General features: G+C 46.4%; 1 protein-coding gene across 1 annotated transcript in view; it reads right to left on the bottom strand.

Annotated features, from left to right (window-relative positions):
* Positions 1 to 18,935, bottom strand: part of PDZD2 (PDZ domain containing 2) — a 410,667-nt gene that overhangs the window by 113,515 nt on the left and 278,217 nt on the right. Inside the window, 1 exon segment of the mRNA XM_049769043.1 lies at positions 1,468 to 1,933. Within this exon segment, the coding sequence (XP_049625000.1) occupies positions 1,468 to 1,933 (466 nt within the window).

The following is an 18,935-nucleotide window of genomic DNA, read 5'->3' on the forward strand; positions in this document are numbered from 1 at the left end:
TTATCTGCATGCTCCATCTTGAAATAGTGCCTCCCCTGTGGAAGTCTTTCTGAGGATCACCTGGTTTCTCAAACTTGTTTCCTTCAGAGATAGGGGTGATTAGCTCATGCTCAGCAAAGCTAACTCTAACTATAACCGTAACCCTTCTCCATGTCCATTTATCCCTTTCCCAATATTCCTTTTTACGTCTGGAGGAAATCAGAGAAGAAACCAAGCTGGAGCCACCACCAGTGTTTCCTTTTTTTTGGGGGGGGGGTCATACCCAGTGGCGCTCAGGAGTTAATCCTGGCTCTGCGCTCAGAAATCGCTCTTGGCGGGCTTGGGGAACCATATGGGATGCCAGGATTTGAATCGCTGTTTGGCTGCATGCAAGGCAAATGCTCCTCTGCTGTGCTATCTCTCCAGTCCCATCACCAGTGTTTCTACTTTCTCTGGCATTCAGAGCCTCTGTTCAGGAAACTCATAGGAATGATCCTGCTTATCCCTAATACAGGAAACTTGGTGGGAGGCACTAGTCGGATGAGCCCACGGGGTGCTGGGAGAGAGCATCTGGGCTGTGCCTAAGGGAGGACAAACTCTGACCATCACTGATGGACTCACCAGGTATGAGACGCAGCCAAACATCACTAGAATTCAGCAATGTAACATCGCAAGCCCACGAACATGTGTCTTATTGGAAAATGTTGAAAATAAAAGCGGATGCTTCCCTGCATGTTGGCCTTTCTTCCTGTGAATGCGGATGCTTGGATGTTTATGTTATCAACTGCCACCAGGAATTCCTGGCCTTGAAGTGCAATTCCACCAGTGACGGCAGTGATGGATAACAAGGCAGTTCGAGGACTTTCTCTGGGCCTCATCTGACTCAAATTACACCAAAGAAGACTTGAATTTTCCACTTAGGAACACTCCACTATCTCTTTACTCAAGTAGGATAAAGTGACTTGCATTTTTGGTTGTTATTATGATGTCTTCTGATCATTTATCTTAATAAAACTGTTGGTTTCAACAAGCAAGGTCACCTTAGATATGTTTTCTAGACCTTAAAGGCAACAAGAAATAATTTTTCTTTTTAAGTTGAGGTACTATTTATTTATTTATTTTTGTGAGGGAGGTGTCAAGCCCGGTAGGTAGGTCTTGGAGGACCATATGGGGTGCCAGGGATTAATTCTACCCACTGTATCTCTCCAGCAACTATGCTGGGGTTTTCTGTTTGTTTATTTGTTGTTTTGGGGCTATATGCAGCAGTGCTCAGGGCTTATTCCTGGCTCTATGTTTTGAGATCATTCTGGTGGGCTCAGGGAACTATACGGGGTGCCAGAACTAGTATGGAGGTTGTGAAACAACACCCCAAAAACATAACCAGTTTTATAAAACAATGTTGCTTCAATAAAATAAATGGAAACACCGAAGCCAGGTTAGAAAAGAAGTAGAAGAAAACTCAGTTTCTAGAATCAAACCAAGCCTTACCCTGGCTGGACAATCACTGGACTGAGCATCCGTCTTGGCTGTTTTTGAGACGTGGCATTTGTCGCTGCTTGCGGGCAGAGGAGCATCTGCTCCCCTGTCACCTTCCGACCCCTCTAGTTGGGCTCCAGCCCCCTCTTGGAGGAAATCAGGGTCATTTTCCAACTCAGAGGCATGGCCATTCCCCAGCACAGGGTCCAGCTCCGTTGGGGGGTCGCTGTCCAACTCACAGCTCGCGCTGCTAGCGGAATCCTCAGTGGTCTTGTGGGCAGAAGGTCTGGAAATGACCCCGAACTTCCTTGTCCTTTTGCCCTTCTTCACGGTTTGGTCAGCTAGCTGCAAGGCTGGGCTCTCCCCGGGCTCTGTGCCTCGTCCGCCGCCATTGTACGGAGACTGAACTTTGTGCCTGAAGCGCCGCAGCATGATCAGGTAGATGAAGCCGCCATTCCAGCACTGCTCAGCCAGGTAGCTGTGGACAGAAGGGCACCGTTAGATGTCAGGACTGCCTGTGCTAGTGATACCTCAGGACTCCAGTGACACCTCAGGACACCAGTGACACCTCAGGACACCAGTGACACCTCAGGACCATCTGCTGCAGAACTCTAGTAACACCTCAGGACCACCCACTCCAGTGACACTTCAGGATACCAGTGATATCCCAGATCTCCAGTGATACCTCAGGACTCCAGTGACACCTCAAGACCACCCACTGCAGTGACACCTCAGGACTGCCCACTCCAGAAATGAGTCAAGAGTAGTGGGGTTGGGGCCAGAGAGATAGCAGGAAGGTACAGTGTTTGCCTTGCATGCAGAAGGATGGTGGTTGGAATCCCGGCATCCCAAATGATCCCCCAATCCCCCGCCCAGCCTTTCAGGAGTGATTTCTGAGAGTAGAGCCAGGAGTAGGCCCTGAGTGCCGCCGGGTGTGACCCAAAACATTCTAAAAAACAAAAAACAAAAAAGAGTAATGGGGTTGGCAGAGGATGATTTCATTTGTGAAATATTAAAAAAGAAGATAGTATGGTAATTAAATCCAAAGACAATAGAGACAATGACCAGTAGGACAGTTCATGCTAGGAAGCTTGCCACAAATAGAGTGCGAGTGTGGGAAGGCAGAGAAGGGGCCACTATGACAATGAGAATTGGAAATGATCACTCTGGACAAGAACTGGGTGCTGAAAAGAGATTAAATGACATGAATGATATTCCTTCAGGAACAATATTGCAAAATGCAGTGTCTAAAAGAAAAGAAAGGAAGAGAGATAAGGAGGAGAAGAGAGAGAAGAAAAATATCTGCCACAGAGGCAGGCAGTGGGAGAAGAAAAGGGGGGAAGGCATGAGGGAAACTGGGGGCATTGGTGGCAGAAAATGTGCTGGTGAAGGGTATTGGGCACCGTATGTCAAAAACTCAATTGTGAACAATGTTCTAATTGTATCTCACAGTGTCAATTAAAATTTTATAAAAAATAGGGGCTGGTCGGGGCCAGAGAGATAGCACCATGGTAGGGCATTTGCCTTGCACGAGGCAGACCCAGGACTGATGGTGGTTCAGTGCTGCTGAGTGTGGCCCAAAAAAACGAGAGAGAGAGAAAGAGAGAGAGAGAGAGAGAGAGAGAGAGAGAGAGAGAGAGAGAGAGAGAGAGAGAGAAAGAGAGTGATCAGACTCAACTCCTAAGAAGCCACAAGTTGAAAATCAATGTTAAACCACTGAGAGATAAAAATGAAAACAAAAATTCTTTTATTTATCAGCCTGGAAGTCACAACTGGAATGTTCAGGGAACCATGTAGATGAACAGATATGGGCAGATCAATTCAGTGCCTCACACTGGACCTATGTGTTTAAAAGTCCAGTCAACAGGGGCCAGAGCAATGGCACAGTGGTAGGGCATTTGCCTTGTACGTGGCTGATCCAAGAGGAACCTTGGTTCAATCCCCTCGTCCCATATGGTCCCCCAAGCCAGGAACAATTTCTGAGCACATAACCAGGAGTAACTCCTGAGTGTCACCGGGTATGCCCCCCCCCCCAAAAAAAAAGTCAGTCAACAGCTTACACCATGAAGCTTCAGAAAGCGGTGGAATATTCTCTTCATCTACTATTCATTTTTCAATGACTCATAGTAAAAACAAAACAAAACAAAACAACCCAGACCACCCAATATAACCCTTTCCACCAAAGCTCGATCTACTGGACATTTCTCATGCAAGTACCCCCTGCATTAGTCAGAGGGGGATTTTTCTGTCAACAGTCAGAAGCAAGGAGTAAGCCCTGACCAAAACTAAAACTGAACCAAAAACAAATAAAAATCTCAAAACCCAATGAATTCTAACATACCATTAAAAATTATTCTTAGGGGAGATAGTATAGGAGATTAATAACTTGCCTAGCCTCTAATCCCAGCACTGCATATGGTACCCCCAAGCACTGCCAGAGGCTATTCATGCATGAGCAGAGCCAGGATTAGCTCCTGTGTGGCCCAAACAACCCCCACATTACTTTCCCCTTAACTAGGGGGAGGAGGATCATGGTGATACTCAAGGACTTTTCTGGACTCTGTGCTTAGGAATGATCCTCAGGGAGCTATATATGGTGCTGAGACAGCTGCATGCAAGGCAAGTGTTTTACTATTGTGGAGCCTAGAGCAAAAGGGACTCCATTTTGTCACCTATGGTTAAGGACTCCATTTCCTGCCTCTAGGCAGTTTCCATTTGCAAACTCTCAGGGCTCTCTCATGGCTCTCAAGTTCATTAGAAACCATAAACACCACCCAAGGACACCTGCCATAGCAGAAAACTTGTTAGGGATAAGATAGTAGGAGTTGTGAAAAGTCCCCTAAACACTAGTGAATCAATTTCAAGGATAATAGAATGAAGTAGTCATTTATGCAAAACCCTACATGAACTTGCTTGAAGCCTGGGTAGGGAGTCATCTTCTACAGGAGGTGGCCCTGGTTGGCCAGTTTGGGGGCATAGTGGTAGAAGAAATAAAGCTTTGCTTTGCTTTGCTTTATTTCAATTACATGGTCTCACCTGTCGATTCTCGACCTTAATATTATTTCTCTAGCTTCAACTTTTTATTTTATTTTTTTAAAATTTGGACCCATATATCTGGCTCTGTGCTCATGAATTACTTCTGGCATTGCTAAGGACACCAATAAGGGATGCCAGGGATTAAACCTGGGTTGGTCACATGCAAGGCAAATACCCTACCCATTGTGATACTGCTCTGGCTCCTTAATCATTTTTACATCCCAATCCTGTGTGTGTGGTTCTAATTGAATGACTCCTGCCAAGTTCCAGGATAAAGAAGGACCAAGGAAGAATGAGAGTTGGGGGGGGGGGGTGTGTGTGTCTGGGGATGCTGGTGAGGTGATCAGAGGGAGACTCGCACATGCAGGCAGACACTACTGGGCCATGACTCAAGATTGGGCTGTTCCAAGAACTGTAGGTGGAGCATCGCCACCTAACATGGTGCATGGATGAGCAGGGAAATGGAACAAATGGGAAGCACGCAGAGAAGAGGGAGCAAAACAACTGCTGGAAATGGACTTCACTAGAAGAGAAGGAGCCACAGGGCAGTCGAGCTCGAGAAAGAGGAGGCCCAATTGAGTTGTCATGTTCAAGGACTGTCCAACACTTGGCAGCAGGAAAAGACAGAAATGAGCAAACACCTGTGAAGGCAACACAGAAGAAACTGCTCGTGTCTTAGAGACTAAGAGAAAACAGGACATGCAGCAGCCCAGTGATGGATGGAGTGCACAGCCAGGTCATTTAAGAGCTGGTGGAGAAAACACTTTCTGAGAGGCAGGAAGCCAGTGTGGCTGGCCCCTCCGACCATGCTATCTCAGATAAGAAAGCTCAGCTCCTGAACAACCTGAGGAAATGCCTTGATTGCTGGCTTCTTGCCATATTCTACATATTGCCTCATTCCCAATTGAAGAATGTCAACCCCCCATCTTGAAAGTGGCTGACCTGTGAGTGGTCTCTAAAGGTGGGGCTCGCTAGTGAGAAACAGATCTTTCTCCTCCAAATGTTCTAGGCTAGCTGCTCTCCACCAGGGCTGAGAGTCAGGGCCTGGGAGGGGATCAGATCATAAGGAAAGGTTATCAGGTATGTTTTTAAATATACTGAGTTTCTGGGCAAAACACACAGCTATACCCCAAACTCGCAGTCAGGTGGCAAAGAAAACCACTCTCAATTTTGCATCAAATGATGTGAACAGGGGCCAGAGAGATAGCATGGAGGTAGGGCATTTGCCTTACATGCAGAAGGACGGTGGTTTGAATCCCAGCATCCCATATGGTCCCTAAGCCTGCCAGGAGCGATTTCTAAGCATAGAGCCAGGAGCAACTGCTGAGTGCTGCCAGGTGTGACCCAAAAAAAAAAAGATGTGAACAAAGAGGAAAGCCCTTGGACACCAATCCAAGTTAATAAAAATTGTCTTTAAAACTGGCACTTAAAACTTGCTTGAGAGGTCGGATCAATAGCACAGCGGATCAGGCATTTGCCTTGCACACTACAGGACACGGTTCATCCTGACATCTCATAACTACTCCTGCCAGGTGTAATTTCTGAGTATAGAGCCAAGAGTAACCCCTAAGTGCCGCTGGGTATGGCCCATAAATAATAACAACAAAACAAACAATACCAGCCTGAGGGTATCTAAGTGATAGTATAGCAGGTAAGACACTTGCATTGCACGTAGCTGAACTGGGTTTTTGTTTTGTTTTGTTTTGTTTTCAGGCCATAGCCCCAAGAGAATTGTTTCTAGTTTTCCAGGCTTTGTGCTTGGTACTGAATGGGTTGTGTCTCCAACCCCAGGACTCTCTTCTTATAAAATGGGAACCATGGGGCTGGAAGATAGGGCACTTGCTTTGAGTGTAGTCAACCTGGGTTTTACCCACATTATCCCATATGGTCCCTCGTGTATTATCGTGAGGAGTGATTAGTGAGTGCAGAGCCCAAAACCAAAAATCAATAAATAGGAAACCAACTTAAAGGTAATCCATTTCAACTCCCTCATTTTGAAAATAAGAAAACTATGGGGCTGGAGCAGTGGTAGGGCGTTTGCCTTGCACGTGGCTAACCCAGGATGTACCGTGTTTCCATTCCCCTGTGTCCCATATGGTCCCCCAAGCCAGGAGTGATTTCTGAGCTCAGAGGCAGGAGTAACCCCTGAGCATCACCAGGTGTGGCCCAAAAACAAATGAACAAACAAACAAAGGAAACTTGGATCCTGGGTCCCAGAAATGAACAACTGGGCAAGCATAGGCTTAGGGGGCCAATCAGGGGGCCTACAATTTAGCAATTATATCTAACACTTGGGAAAGTTATTTGTATTTCTGACCCCTAATATTGTTCTCTTTCAAAAATTCTGGGGCTGGAGCAATAGTCCAGCCAGTAAGAACAATTCCTTAGTGCACAAAAAGGAGTAAATCCTAAGCGCAGCAAGGTGAGGTTCCAAAACCTCAAACAAACTAAACAAAACCAACCCCTAAAGTTTTCAAGGAGCATCTGCTTAAAGAATGAGTTTAGCCAGCATTTTGGGGGAGCACCAGACCTAGTAGTACTCATGGCTTACTCTTGTCTCTGTGCTTCTGATTCACTCCTGGTGGGGTTCAGAGAACCATACAAGGTGCTGAGGACCAAACCCAGTTCAACTGGGGCTGGAGCAACAGCACAGCAGGTAGGGTGCTTAAGAAAATTTCCAAAAAGAGAAATCAACAAAGTCTGAACAACCTGACAACTTCTTTTCAAATCCCAAAGACTGGCCTAGAATCGGAAGTGGGCTGGGCACATGCTTTACATATAGGACATTAGGGTTCAATCTCCAGTACCATGTGGTCCTCCAAGCACCACTGGGAGTGACTCCCGAGTTCAGAGTCAGGAGTTGCCTATCAGAACTAGTGGGTGTGTGGGGCCCGGAGAGATAGCACAGCAGCGTTTGCCTTGCAAGCAGCCGATCCAGGACCAAAGGTGGTTGGTTCGAATCCCGGTGTCCCATATGGTCTCCTGTGCCTGCCAGGAGCTATTTCTGAGCAGACAGCCAGGAGTAACCCCTGAGCACCGCCGGGTGTGGCCCATAAAAAAAAAAAAAAGAACTAGTGGATGTGGCCCCCAAAACCAAAATCCCAAACCACCAAAACCAAACAATGAAAGGCTGGCCCATTGATTGAATTATCTTTCTTATCTCCAAGTACCATGGAAGTTTCCACCATAAAGGGTATTTTATTCCTCAGTTCAGCTTCAGAGCAAGAGACCTTTATCTTTCTCTTGGCTCTGGCTTGGTCCTTTGGCTTCCTGGCAATCAATATGACTGGACACCTCAGAGGAACTGTCTGACAGGTTATTTTATTCCTTCCTGTACTGGGGGCTTTCTAAGTTCATCCCAAAGACCAAATGGAATGAATTATAGACACTTGCAAGTGGGCAAAGAAGAGATTTTTTGAGCAGGGGGTAATTTTCCTACAATTCTTCAAATCACCTTCAATGTAAAGTCTGCACATTCCTTAGGTCTGTGCAGGACCTAACTTTTCCAGCACTTTCCTGGCTCAACCTCACTTCCAAATCCTCTTTTCTGTTCAGTAAGATCCAAATTCAATCTGAGAATCGTTAAACTTCAAAGTCAACTTCTGAGAAGGAGAAAATGGGAAATAATCACAGGCCTTAAATAAAGGTCTCCTCATCATTAAACAAGTCAAATTAGCCTTTTAGAAGCTTTTCATAATATTATACAAGAATTCCTTTTTTGATTTCTTCTAAAGCTATTAAAAAGTTTCCTTTGGCTTGTGGAATTATTGAGGTAATAAAAATCTATTTTATTTTGAGTATCCTAGATGGACCTTAACAGGATGGGAGATAGATAACTCACAGAATTTAGAGCACATGTTTTCATGAGGCAGGCAGGTTTGATGCTAGGCACCACATGCATGCATGATGGTGTTTCCTCAAACACCATTAGGAGCAACTTTTTTTTTTTTTATTTTGGGACACACCTGGCAGTGCTCAGGGACCACTGCCTAGGAGTACTCCTGGCTCTGCATTCAGAAATCGCCCTTGGCAGGCTCAAGGGACAATATGAGATGCCAGGGGTTGAACCCAGGTTTGTCCTGGGTCAGCCATGTGCAAGGCAAACACCTTACTACTGTGCTATCATTCTGGCCCTCAGGAGCAACTTTTTTTTTTTTTTTTTTTTTTGGTTTTTGGTTTTTGGGCCACACCCGGCGGTGCTCAGGTGTTATTCCTGGCTGTCTGCTCAGAAATAGCTCCTGGCAGGCACGGGGGACCATATGGGACACCGGGATTTGAACCAACAACCTTTGGTCCTTGGATCGGCTGCTTACAAGGCAAACGCCGCTGTGCTATCTCTCCGGGCCCAGGAGCAACTTCTAAGTAGCCCTCAGCACTGCCAAATGTGCCCCTTTAGCCCTACTAAAAAGGTAAATAGAAAGACCAGCACACCCAAAAATGAGGTTCAGGGGCCTAGTGAACTTTCTCCTCATTCACTTGGCCATGGCAAGCTTCCAGTCGGACTAGATCTCACTGTTTTTCCTTTACCTAAATAGTTCTGGGTTCAAAAGGAAGTTTGAGGGCTGAAGAAATATCCCAGGGTTTAAAGAACTTGCCTTAAATGTGCTAACCCAGGTTCAATCCCTGGCACACAATATAGACCCTTGAACCCTGCTTTGGGGAAACCCTGCACACAGAGTGAAAAGTAAATTGAGCACTGCTGAGTGTGGCACCTCCAAAAAAATCAAAACAACAAAGAAAGCTTGAAGTTCCTTCCTCCTATCTCTTGAGACTGTCCTCTGAAGTTTGAATTCTCAGGGGCAGGAGGCCTGGGAAGGGATTGGTGGGTAAGACTGGTACTTGAAAAGTTAGAGTTTAGGGGCCGGGCGGTGGCGCTGGAGGTAAGGTGCCTGCCTTGCTTGCGCTAGCCTAGGACGGACCGAGGTTCAATCCCCCGGTGTCCCGTATGGTCCCCCAAGAAGCCAGGAGCAACTTCTGAGCGCATAGCCAGAAGTAACCCCTGAGCGTCACAGGGTATGGCCCCCCCCAAAAAAAAAAAAGAAAAAAAAGAAAAGTTAGAGTTTGAAGAATAAGAAGGATGAGGAGGCAAATGCAGGGTGGTGCTGGGCAGCCCAAGTCATACAGTGGCTGGATAGACAGTACAGCAGGTAGGTATTTGCCTGGCATGTGGCCCACCTGGATTCATGCTGATCCCCAGACCCATAAGTTACCCTGAGCATTGCCAGGAGCAATTTCTGAATGTAGTGACTTTCTAAAGACTCACCATGTAGCCCTGATTGTATGATGAGGCTCAAGGTAGCGGGTTCACTTTGATATTCTGATAAGCCAGAAGAGCCCTTGGGCAGTGACTTCCAGGTGCCTGAGCTTATCTTGGTTCTGGGCACTTGGCCATTGATTACTGATGCCTGGCACACAGGGCGAACCCGAATAAGGGTGATGCCAACTGGGTCCGATATATGTTTGTGTGTGTGTGCTTCAGAGTAACCAGGTGTGTGTGTGTGTGTGTGTGTGTGTGTGTGTGTGTGTGTGTGTATTTCAGAATATCCAGGGACTAGGTGTGCACCACTGGGCGATGGTATGTGTATGTATTTATGTGTGTATGTGTATGTGTGTGTGTATGTGTGTGTGTGTGTGAGTGTGTGTCCAGTTGTGTTCCACTGGGCCCTGGCTTTTGCTGCTATAAGTGCCACAAACACATAGAACTCAGGGCCCGGAGCACCGCCAGGTGTGACCCAAAAAACAAAAAAACAAAAAACAAACAAACAAACAAAAAACAAAAAAAAACATAGAACTCAGACTCTAGCAGTTGACTTAGTACCAATGTACAAATTCTGTGGTGTCCCAGATCCACTGGGTGCTTGGATAGACAAGGGGAGGAAAACCTTGCCTGGGGCTGGTTTCTAAAGGAGTTATCAGGAAACAGTCTGATTTTTCAGGACCAGACTTGGTGACCCACAGCACAAACAGAAGAGGACAGTTGTTTTTTATCAAAGCCAGTGGAAACTGGAAAGCTGCTTGTGTTCCCTTGAAAAACCTGTGAGGGTCAATTTACCAAGGAGAGCCGTGGGAGATAACAATCTGCAGGATCTAAAGGTCAGAACACCCCTCTCTTCTTGAGAAGGGCTCATCTGGAAGCTCCTTAATTGGAATTGCACAAGAACAAGTGTGAGTTCCCAGGGGACCCTCATGCTCTTAGATTCTAGAAGCTCCCTTAGAGCGAGCTAGACTTTTTTTTTTTTTTTTTGGAAAGTCTGAGGTGAAGTTACAAAGTAAAGGAGAAGGTATATTGGACAGGAAATGGGATTCTGGCACCAAAGAGGCTGAGAAGAGATGAGAGTTCTGGATCAGCCTAGAAAGTACTAGAATATTATTCTTTTTTTGGTTTTTGGGTCACACCCTGCAGCACTCAGGGGTTCCTCCTGGCTCTATGCTCAGAAATTGCTCCTGGCAGGCTGGGGGGACCATATGGGATGCTGGGATTCGAGCCACCGTCCTGTGTCTAAGGCAAACGCCTTACCACTGTGCTATCTCTCCAGTCCTTTAGAATATTATTCTAATGGCTGATTGGGGAAAAGAAACTGGTGAAGCCAGTTTGTATCACTGCTCACTACCTCTCTTCAGCGCAGCCCAGCAATACTGCATGTTAGCTGCCCTTAGTAGAGTCCAAACTAGAGAATCCAAATAAATAAATATGTTGCTCTCTCTCTTTTTTAAAATTTAATAAATTCATTAATTTATTTTTTGGTTTCTGGGTCACATTCGGTGACACTCAGGGGTTACTCCTAGCTACGTGCTCAGAAATCGCTCCTGGCTTGGGGGACCATATGGGATGCTGAGGATCGAACCGTGGTCCGTCCTAGGCTAGCACCAGCAAGGCAGACACCTTACTGCTTCCGCCACCACTCTGGCCCCTGTTCTCTTTAGTACAACAGATTCCTTGGCTTTTCTATTTGCTTCTCCCTTCATTTTTGGATCAAACCCCATGGCGCTCAGAGCTTACTCCTGGCTCTGTGTTCAGGAATCACTTCTGATAGAGCTGAGAACCAGGGATCAAACCAGCATGGATTGTCTGGCCACATGCAAGGAAAACATCTAACAACTGTACTATCTTTCTGGCCCTTAGATCTCTCTCTCTCTCTCTCTCTCTCTCTCTCTCTCTCTCTCTCTCTCTCTGGTGGTGGAAGGGAGCGAGCTGGGTTACATCTGGTGATGCTCAGTAATTATTCCTGGCAGTTCTCGGGGAACAAGATGGGATGCCAGAGATTGAACCTAGGTCAGGTATGTGCAAGACTATACTATATATACTACTATACTATCTCTCCAGCTCCTAGATTTTTTTTTTTGAATTTTGGGTCACATCCGGTGAGACTCAGGGGTTACTCCTGGCTATATGCTCAGAAATCGCTCCTGGCTTGGGGTACCATATAGGACATCGGGGGATTGAACTGAGGTCTGTCCTAGGCTAGCATGGGCAAGACCGATGCCTTACCGTTTGCGCCACTGCTCCAGCCCCTCCTAGATTATTCTTAACACTAGGAATTAGGAAATACAAATCAATATGAATCTAAAAATAAACCAGTACTGAAAAATCTATCTCTCCTTCCTTTCTCTCCCCTTTGAAAAGACTTTTGTGTTCATATGTTCACTGTAGTTCTATTCACAATAGCTGAGATCTGGAAACAATTAAAATGTCCAAGAACAGATGAATGGTACTTAAACACAATGGAATACTAGTCACCTATAAGAAAAAATGAAGAGTATAGTTTATATAATTGTAAACCACAGTACTCCAATATAAATGTATTTTTATTTTTTTGACAATGTCCAGTGGAGCTCAGGGGTAACTCTTTGTTTTCTGCTCAAATATTACTCCTGGAAGGCTCAGGGAACATTATGGGATGATGGGGATTGAACCTGAATCAGCTGCATGCTAGGCAAGCACTCTATCTGCTGTGCTACTGTTTAGCCCCCTAAAATGGTTTTAAAAGAACACTATATATTAAAAAAAAAGAGGAAGCCATAAAACTTGCTGCTGGACGTGGATGTGGATGGAATCAGAGGGTATCATGCTAAGTGAAGTCAGCCAGGAGGAAAACAGATACAGATCTCTCAGGTCTGGAGCTATTGTAGAGTGAACACATGCTTGCCTTGCATGTGTTCAACCCAAGTTCAATCCCAGGCATCACATATGATCCCCTAAGCACTGCCAGGAGTAATAGCTGAGTGCAGAGCCAGGAGTAACCCTTGAAATTGTCGGTTGTTACCCACCTCTTCCCCCACCAAAAGAAGCTCATATCTCAGACTTGAGAGATAAGTTCAAGGGCAAGGACCCATAATGGTATGATACAGTCCTGGATTCAATCCCTGGTACCATCAGAGCACCCCTGGGAGTAGCCCCTAAGTACCACACCAGGAATAGCTTCTGAGCACGGCTGAGTGTAATCCCCAAAATGAAAACAAAAAGTTCACATCTCAAACTCACAAGGTGACAGCCAAGAATCTTAAGAATCTTGACATGAGTAGGCCTTGTGGTTTTCAGCTCCAGCAGCCTGGAAGAGGAAGGAGCTACAAGCCCCACCTCCTAGGGCAGAGGTTCACACGCGCAAGGTCCATGCTCACTGAAGTCGCCCACCCCTTGTTTCTGCAAGAACCAATAGGGGCTTTTTTTCCACAGACACTCTGAAAGTAGGGGATTTGGGAGGAAATCAAGTAGAAAAGGCCTGATCCATGATGGATACCGACTACTGACTTTCTACACATGCCACACAGGGGCCGGAGAGGGCTCAGAATGCTTGTGCATATCTGCATGCAGGAGCCCAGTTGGAGCTCAAGAATCACATGGGCCAAACAACACAGGAGCAACTCAAAAGTGCGGACCTGGGAGTAATCCTTTAGCACGGCTAAGTGTGGCCCCCTGAAGAAATAAAATGTTTCAGAAAAGCCGAACAGGAAGTATAGGGTGGATAGGGCTTTTGGCAAGTGGTTGACCCCGGTTCAATCCCTTGGCATCCCATATGGTCCCCCAGCCCACCAGGAGTGATCCCTGAACACAGAGCCAGGAATGATACCTGAGCTTTGCCAAGAGTGGCCTCAAACCAAACTAGCTAATTAACTAAAATGCTGCAGAGAAAGGTCACAGATATGGCTCAAGTGGGCACATGCCCAGCGTGCTCTGAATTCCATGCCCCCTCCACTCCCGCTCCACCACATGTGACTCCTACAATAATACACAAGTAAACGCCCAAAGCACGAGGCAGAGATACTGGCTCTCCAAAGAGAACCTGGCGGCTCCTATCTGCAGAGGGTTGCTTCACTTATCCAGTGGCCACCGAGGAACTGGAGCTTCTGTGACTGTATGAGATCAGCCTAGTCCATGAGGAATCTGGTTAGGATGCAGCTGCATGGCTCTTTCTTCCCTGGTCTCAGGGTGTCATCACAAAGGCAAAAAGCAGCGCAAGCCAAGGCAGGCTTCATTGCACAGGAACCAGCCCATCGCTTCATCAGCGAACAGAGGTGCCTCAAGGAAAGGCAATTCACCTTCTTCTTATGACTTAAGGCTGCTTCCCCTTCCTGCTTATAAAACTATCAGAGGTGCAGTTCACATCCAGTTATTTGTTCATTCACCGATGCCTTCATTTGACAAGCAGTAGTTGAATTTCTATGACAGACCAGGCAGGGTTCTAAGCAGTAGGAAAGACAGCCGTGAGCGGAACAATGCACGAATGGTTTCTGTCTACAGAGTGTGCAATCAAGCAGGAGAGACAGGCAATAAAGAAGAGGATTTGAGGAACCGAAGAAATAGCATGGAGATAAAGCGTTTGCCTTGCATGCAGGAGGACAGCGGTTCGAATCCTGGCATCCCATATGGTCCTCCGAGCCTGCCAGGAGCAATTTCTGAGTGTAGAGCCAGGAGTAACTCCTAACTGCTGCCCAGTGTGACCCAAAACAAAACAAAACAAAAAAGATTTGATACTTAATTTTTGAGAATAACTCAACCACCATCTTAGACATTTGAGAACCTCTGAAAGCCAACCTCCCGGCCCTGCCAGGCCCTATCTCCTCTTGCTATTCTTGTGCCTTTTCTGCCACGTGCTGGCCTTGACCTTGCCCCCAGAAAAGGCTGGTATGTACACTTGATAACTGAATTCAGACCACGCTCCAGGTATTACACCATGCTCAGAGAAATGTGTCAAAAGTGGGTGCTGCATATAAGTGGCACAGGCAAGAGACCCAGGCTCAACCCCAGAGTTGAAATGGCTCATTCTGAAGTTGATTCCAAATTTAATCATTGTGAATGACAGCTTCCCAGGCAGAGGTCTGGTGCTGGAGAAGCAAGTCATGCAGGCCACACACAAAGAATCACCAAAAAAGCAGGAACAACAACAACAATAACAACTAAAAACAGAAAAGCAGGAACACTTCTTTTGGGCCAGAGAGAGATCAGTTCCGGGGCAAGTGCACACATGTTGCTTGGAGGAGGCCCAAGTTTGATCTTTGGCTTTACATGATCACCCAAGTACTTCCAGGGACAACCCCCAAGCCCGGTGTAACTTCTGATCACCTCAGTATGATGTCAAAAAAAGTGTCTAGAGACTGAGGGCCCTGTTAGACCTTCCAGATATTTCCATACTAACAGTCTATGCTAATAACAACACACAGTTCCCCTCTCTGCTCTTCTTCCCCCTCACACAAGCCCTAACTGAAAATTCACACCAGTCAGTAATGCTCACACTCCCTTATGCCAAACGGAACTCCATTCCCCTTCCCCACAGGTGAGTGTTACAAAGTCCTGGGGTCCACATCTCAGAACCACCAAGGTTGCACGCATACAAAGACAACAGTCATGAAATCTTAGTCCTTTTGGTGGCTCCTATACAAGCAGCTCCAGCTCCATCTTGAAACCATTCCCCTGGTGACTTCAAGCCTTTTCCCAGAGTCCTTTCAAGGGGCTTGGCCAGAGCCTGCCCCACCTAACACCAAGACTACTTTCACTTATGTCAGAGCAGCTCCCCTCTGGAGCGGGTCTTCATTCCCATGTCTCTCAAGGTTTGAAATCAGAGAAAAGATACTCATGGAATTTCAAAACTACACCCTCCCTCTGTGCATGCAATCTGATGCCATGTACTGTATATCTTTAAATCCTGCCCACATAGTATACTCAGGATTGTTTAAAAACCCAAGTTTTCTAAAACTTGAGCAATAGAACTGGGAACTAAGGGGCTGGGAGAAGGGAATGGAGTGGTGGGACAGTGGTGGAGGAATTGGTGGGATCTCTGGTAGAGAGATTGGAGTAACTCTCAGCCACTGTGAAACAATGACCCACTATCATGATAACTCTGAGACCTTGATGAAAAATAAAGTTCAAATATATTTCAAAAGTACAACCAATACATTTAATCATATACTGCAATGTTCATCCATCTGTTTGCTTCACTAGGACCTTTCTGAGTTTAGAGGGTGTCTAAGTACTAATATCAAGTCAACAATAATTTAGGAATACAGGTAAGCCATGTTCTTCTAATGTGGAAAGAATACTGGGAACAACTTAGCTTCACATCAACACATTCTTTGCTGCCCTGAATAAGCATGATTCTGATTCCTTGAGCATCTCTGTGGTCACAGCTCTTCCTCATGTTCAGACAAGGAAAACACAAGGATTTCTGTACTGATCTCCTAGGATTAGAAATTAATAGCCAGGGAAGCCCTGTGGAAACTAGAAATGGAGACACACAGATGCTGTCATGAAAACAGAGTGTTTGCTTTCAAGAATGTGTTTATAGGGGCCGGAGAGATAACACAGAGGTAGGGCATTTGTCTTGCAAGTGGCCAACCCAGGACTGACATTGGTTCAAATTCTAACATCCCATATGGTCCCCTGTGCCTGCCAGGAGTGATTTCTGAGCACAGAGCCAGGAGTAAGCCCTGAACGCCACTGGGTGAGGCCCAAAAACAAACAAACAAAAAGAATATGTTTATAGATACTTCCAAAACATACTCAAAAAACCAAAGGGAAGGTCTTTCACTACTGGCGAAGCATGAGTGTACACTGCGTACTGGGTACTGCATGTACATCCCTCATACATGTCATTCTCAAGTTAGAGTTAGGGTTCCTCCTGTAGAGATGAGACACTAGTATCTCACACACTGCCAGGCAGGGTGTTCTACCTTATGGTAAGTTTGCACCCCAGAAATGCCACATCCAGAAGAAAAAGGTCTTGGGTAAAGTAAGTGGTATTTTAAGATGGGTCCAGAAGGCTGGTGAGTGTCTGGATGGGTGAGGGTGTCTGTCACAGGTGAGGGTGGAAGAGGCCAACAGATTTATTCAGCTCCAGGCCAAGTTCTCTGACAATGTGGGGGTAACATGTGCTCAAATGATCTATGGCCACATGATAAGTGAAGGGGCATCCCACCAACACTGGCCTCAGATTATCTTGGCTCTGAGTCCAATGGCCTTGCCTCCCTCCTCTGTACTATTTCCCAGTGCCAGCACCCCAAACAGTGTCATCCACGTAGTGACCTGTCCTATGTTGAACTCTCTCCCGCCTGCAGGCCTTCTGGACCCAATTAGCTGGAAGCAAAGAAGCATCTTCTTAGCAGACTCATTTTTCCAGCAGCTATTTTGGGGAAAAAATGAGCATAGTCAGTAGGTGATGGTCATGCCCACAGAAATCTGGATGAGGAAGAAGGGACAGGACCCTGGGCAAGGGAATCACCCAGAGTCAGACCAAGTTGGGACAAGATGTCCAACTAGGGAGCTGTGTGCTCTGAGGAATGACATTCAATGATTTCCTTTAAAAGTTAGAGATGTACAGAAAGATAGTACAGCAGTAGGGCGTTTGCCTTGCAAGCGGCCGACCCAGGACCGATGGTTCAAATCCCAGCATCCCATATGGTCCCCTGAGCCTGCCAGGAACAATTCCTGAGCACAGCGCCCAGAGTAACCCCTGAGCGCTGCTGGGTGTGATCCCAAAACCAAAAAAAAAGTTAGAGAAGTGGAGCTGGAGAGATAGCACTGAGGTAGGGTGTTTGCCTTGCATGCAGAAGGAGTGTGGTTCAAATCCAGGCATCCCATATGGTTTCCCGAGCCTGTCAGAAGCAATTTCTGAGTGTAGAGCCAGGAGTAACCTCTGAGCGCTGCCAGGTGTGACCCAAACAAACAAAACAAAATGTTAGAGATGTGAGGCCTCGGTCCCATCATCAGTATGGCAGAAAACATGATTTTCTTGGTATCCATTGGCTGGGAGCAAGGAAAAAAACAGAAAGGGATTATTGAATTGGGCTTTTTTTTTGTTTTGTTTTAATACCCTGAGAGTATTGCCATAATTTCACCTGAAACTCACCTGAAACTCACTCTTTGGAGCAAGATGATGCCTGGTTCAGGCATCAGGCCTGCACTCAGGCCCTGAAAAGACATGTCACTTCAGAGATGTATCCCTTTTGTATTTTCCCAGAGGAAGTGAGGAGGTTTAAATGGGGATTATGGATAAAAGTAGAGTCCTGATTAAGTCCTTCTAAGATCTGATAAGTAAATGACAATAAATTTCCTTATAGAAATTTGCTATGTGATCAGTCTGCCCCTTAAACTTGTCTGTAGCTATTGTCTCTTGTGCAGTCCCAGAAGTTACAGTCAGGAGGGAAGCAGGAAGAGAGAATAGAGCAAAGAACCATAGTTCAGTTGGAGATAAACTCTCTTGAAAAAGCAGGTTTCTTGGGTCAGGTGCAAAGTCGAAAGCTCTGAAGAGGTCTCAAGGACAGGCATCAGACACAGCCACACTGGCCCTTTGTGGCCATTGGCCTCCTGTATGGGGGTGCGTGTGGATCAAAGTTGGCTGGAAATCAGCTAGCATAGACAACCAGCACAGAGAGGGTGCTGTGGACTGCTGGACAGAGACAGCTGCCCTTCCAAACACAAGCCAACCAATGGCCTCCGGGTTCATGTCCCCGTCCATCTGGCCAGGCTCAAGCTCCGGGCTCCATTGCAAGCCCTCTGGCCTGACCTGAACTCCGAGCTGAGCTTGGTCTCAGCACAGCAGGCCTGGAATCACTCCAGACCTCAGGGTGGGGTCTGGGAGACTGCCCATCCCAACCAAGCCATGACATCAGCTAGCTTTAAAGAGTCTCAAATGGGGGCCAGAAGCCCAAGGGGCCACAAATAAACCAGAGACATGGAGCAATGGGAACCAGCACTTCCAGCACATTCGGCCTCTTTTCGGTCCTCTCTGACTAGTCTTACCTCCATGGGTGACTAGTATCTGTCTGACATGCTTTTCTGGCCTAGCTACCTCCCTGTGAACGGTCTCCTTCACTTTTCTGAGGAGCAGTTCCAAGAGCCCAGCTGTTTTCATGTGAAACGTTTCAACATATCACCATGCCACCAGACAGTCAACAGGACGACGTGTTTTTGAAGTGTCTAGAGAGGGTCTCAGACACAGGCTTTTAAATCA

Source organism: Suncus etruscus, chromosome 2 (genome assembly GCF_024139225.1).
Source record: "Suncus etruscus isolate mSunEtr1 chromosome 2, mSunEtr1.pri.cur, whole genome shotgun sequence".
Taxonomy (NCBI): domain Eukaryota; kingdom Metazoa; phylum Chordata; class Mammalia; order Eulipotyphla; family Soricidae; genus Suncus; species Suncus etruscus.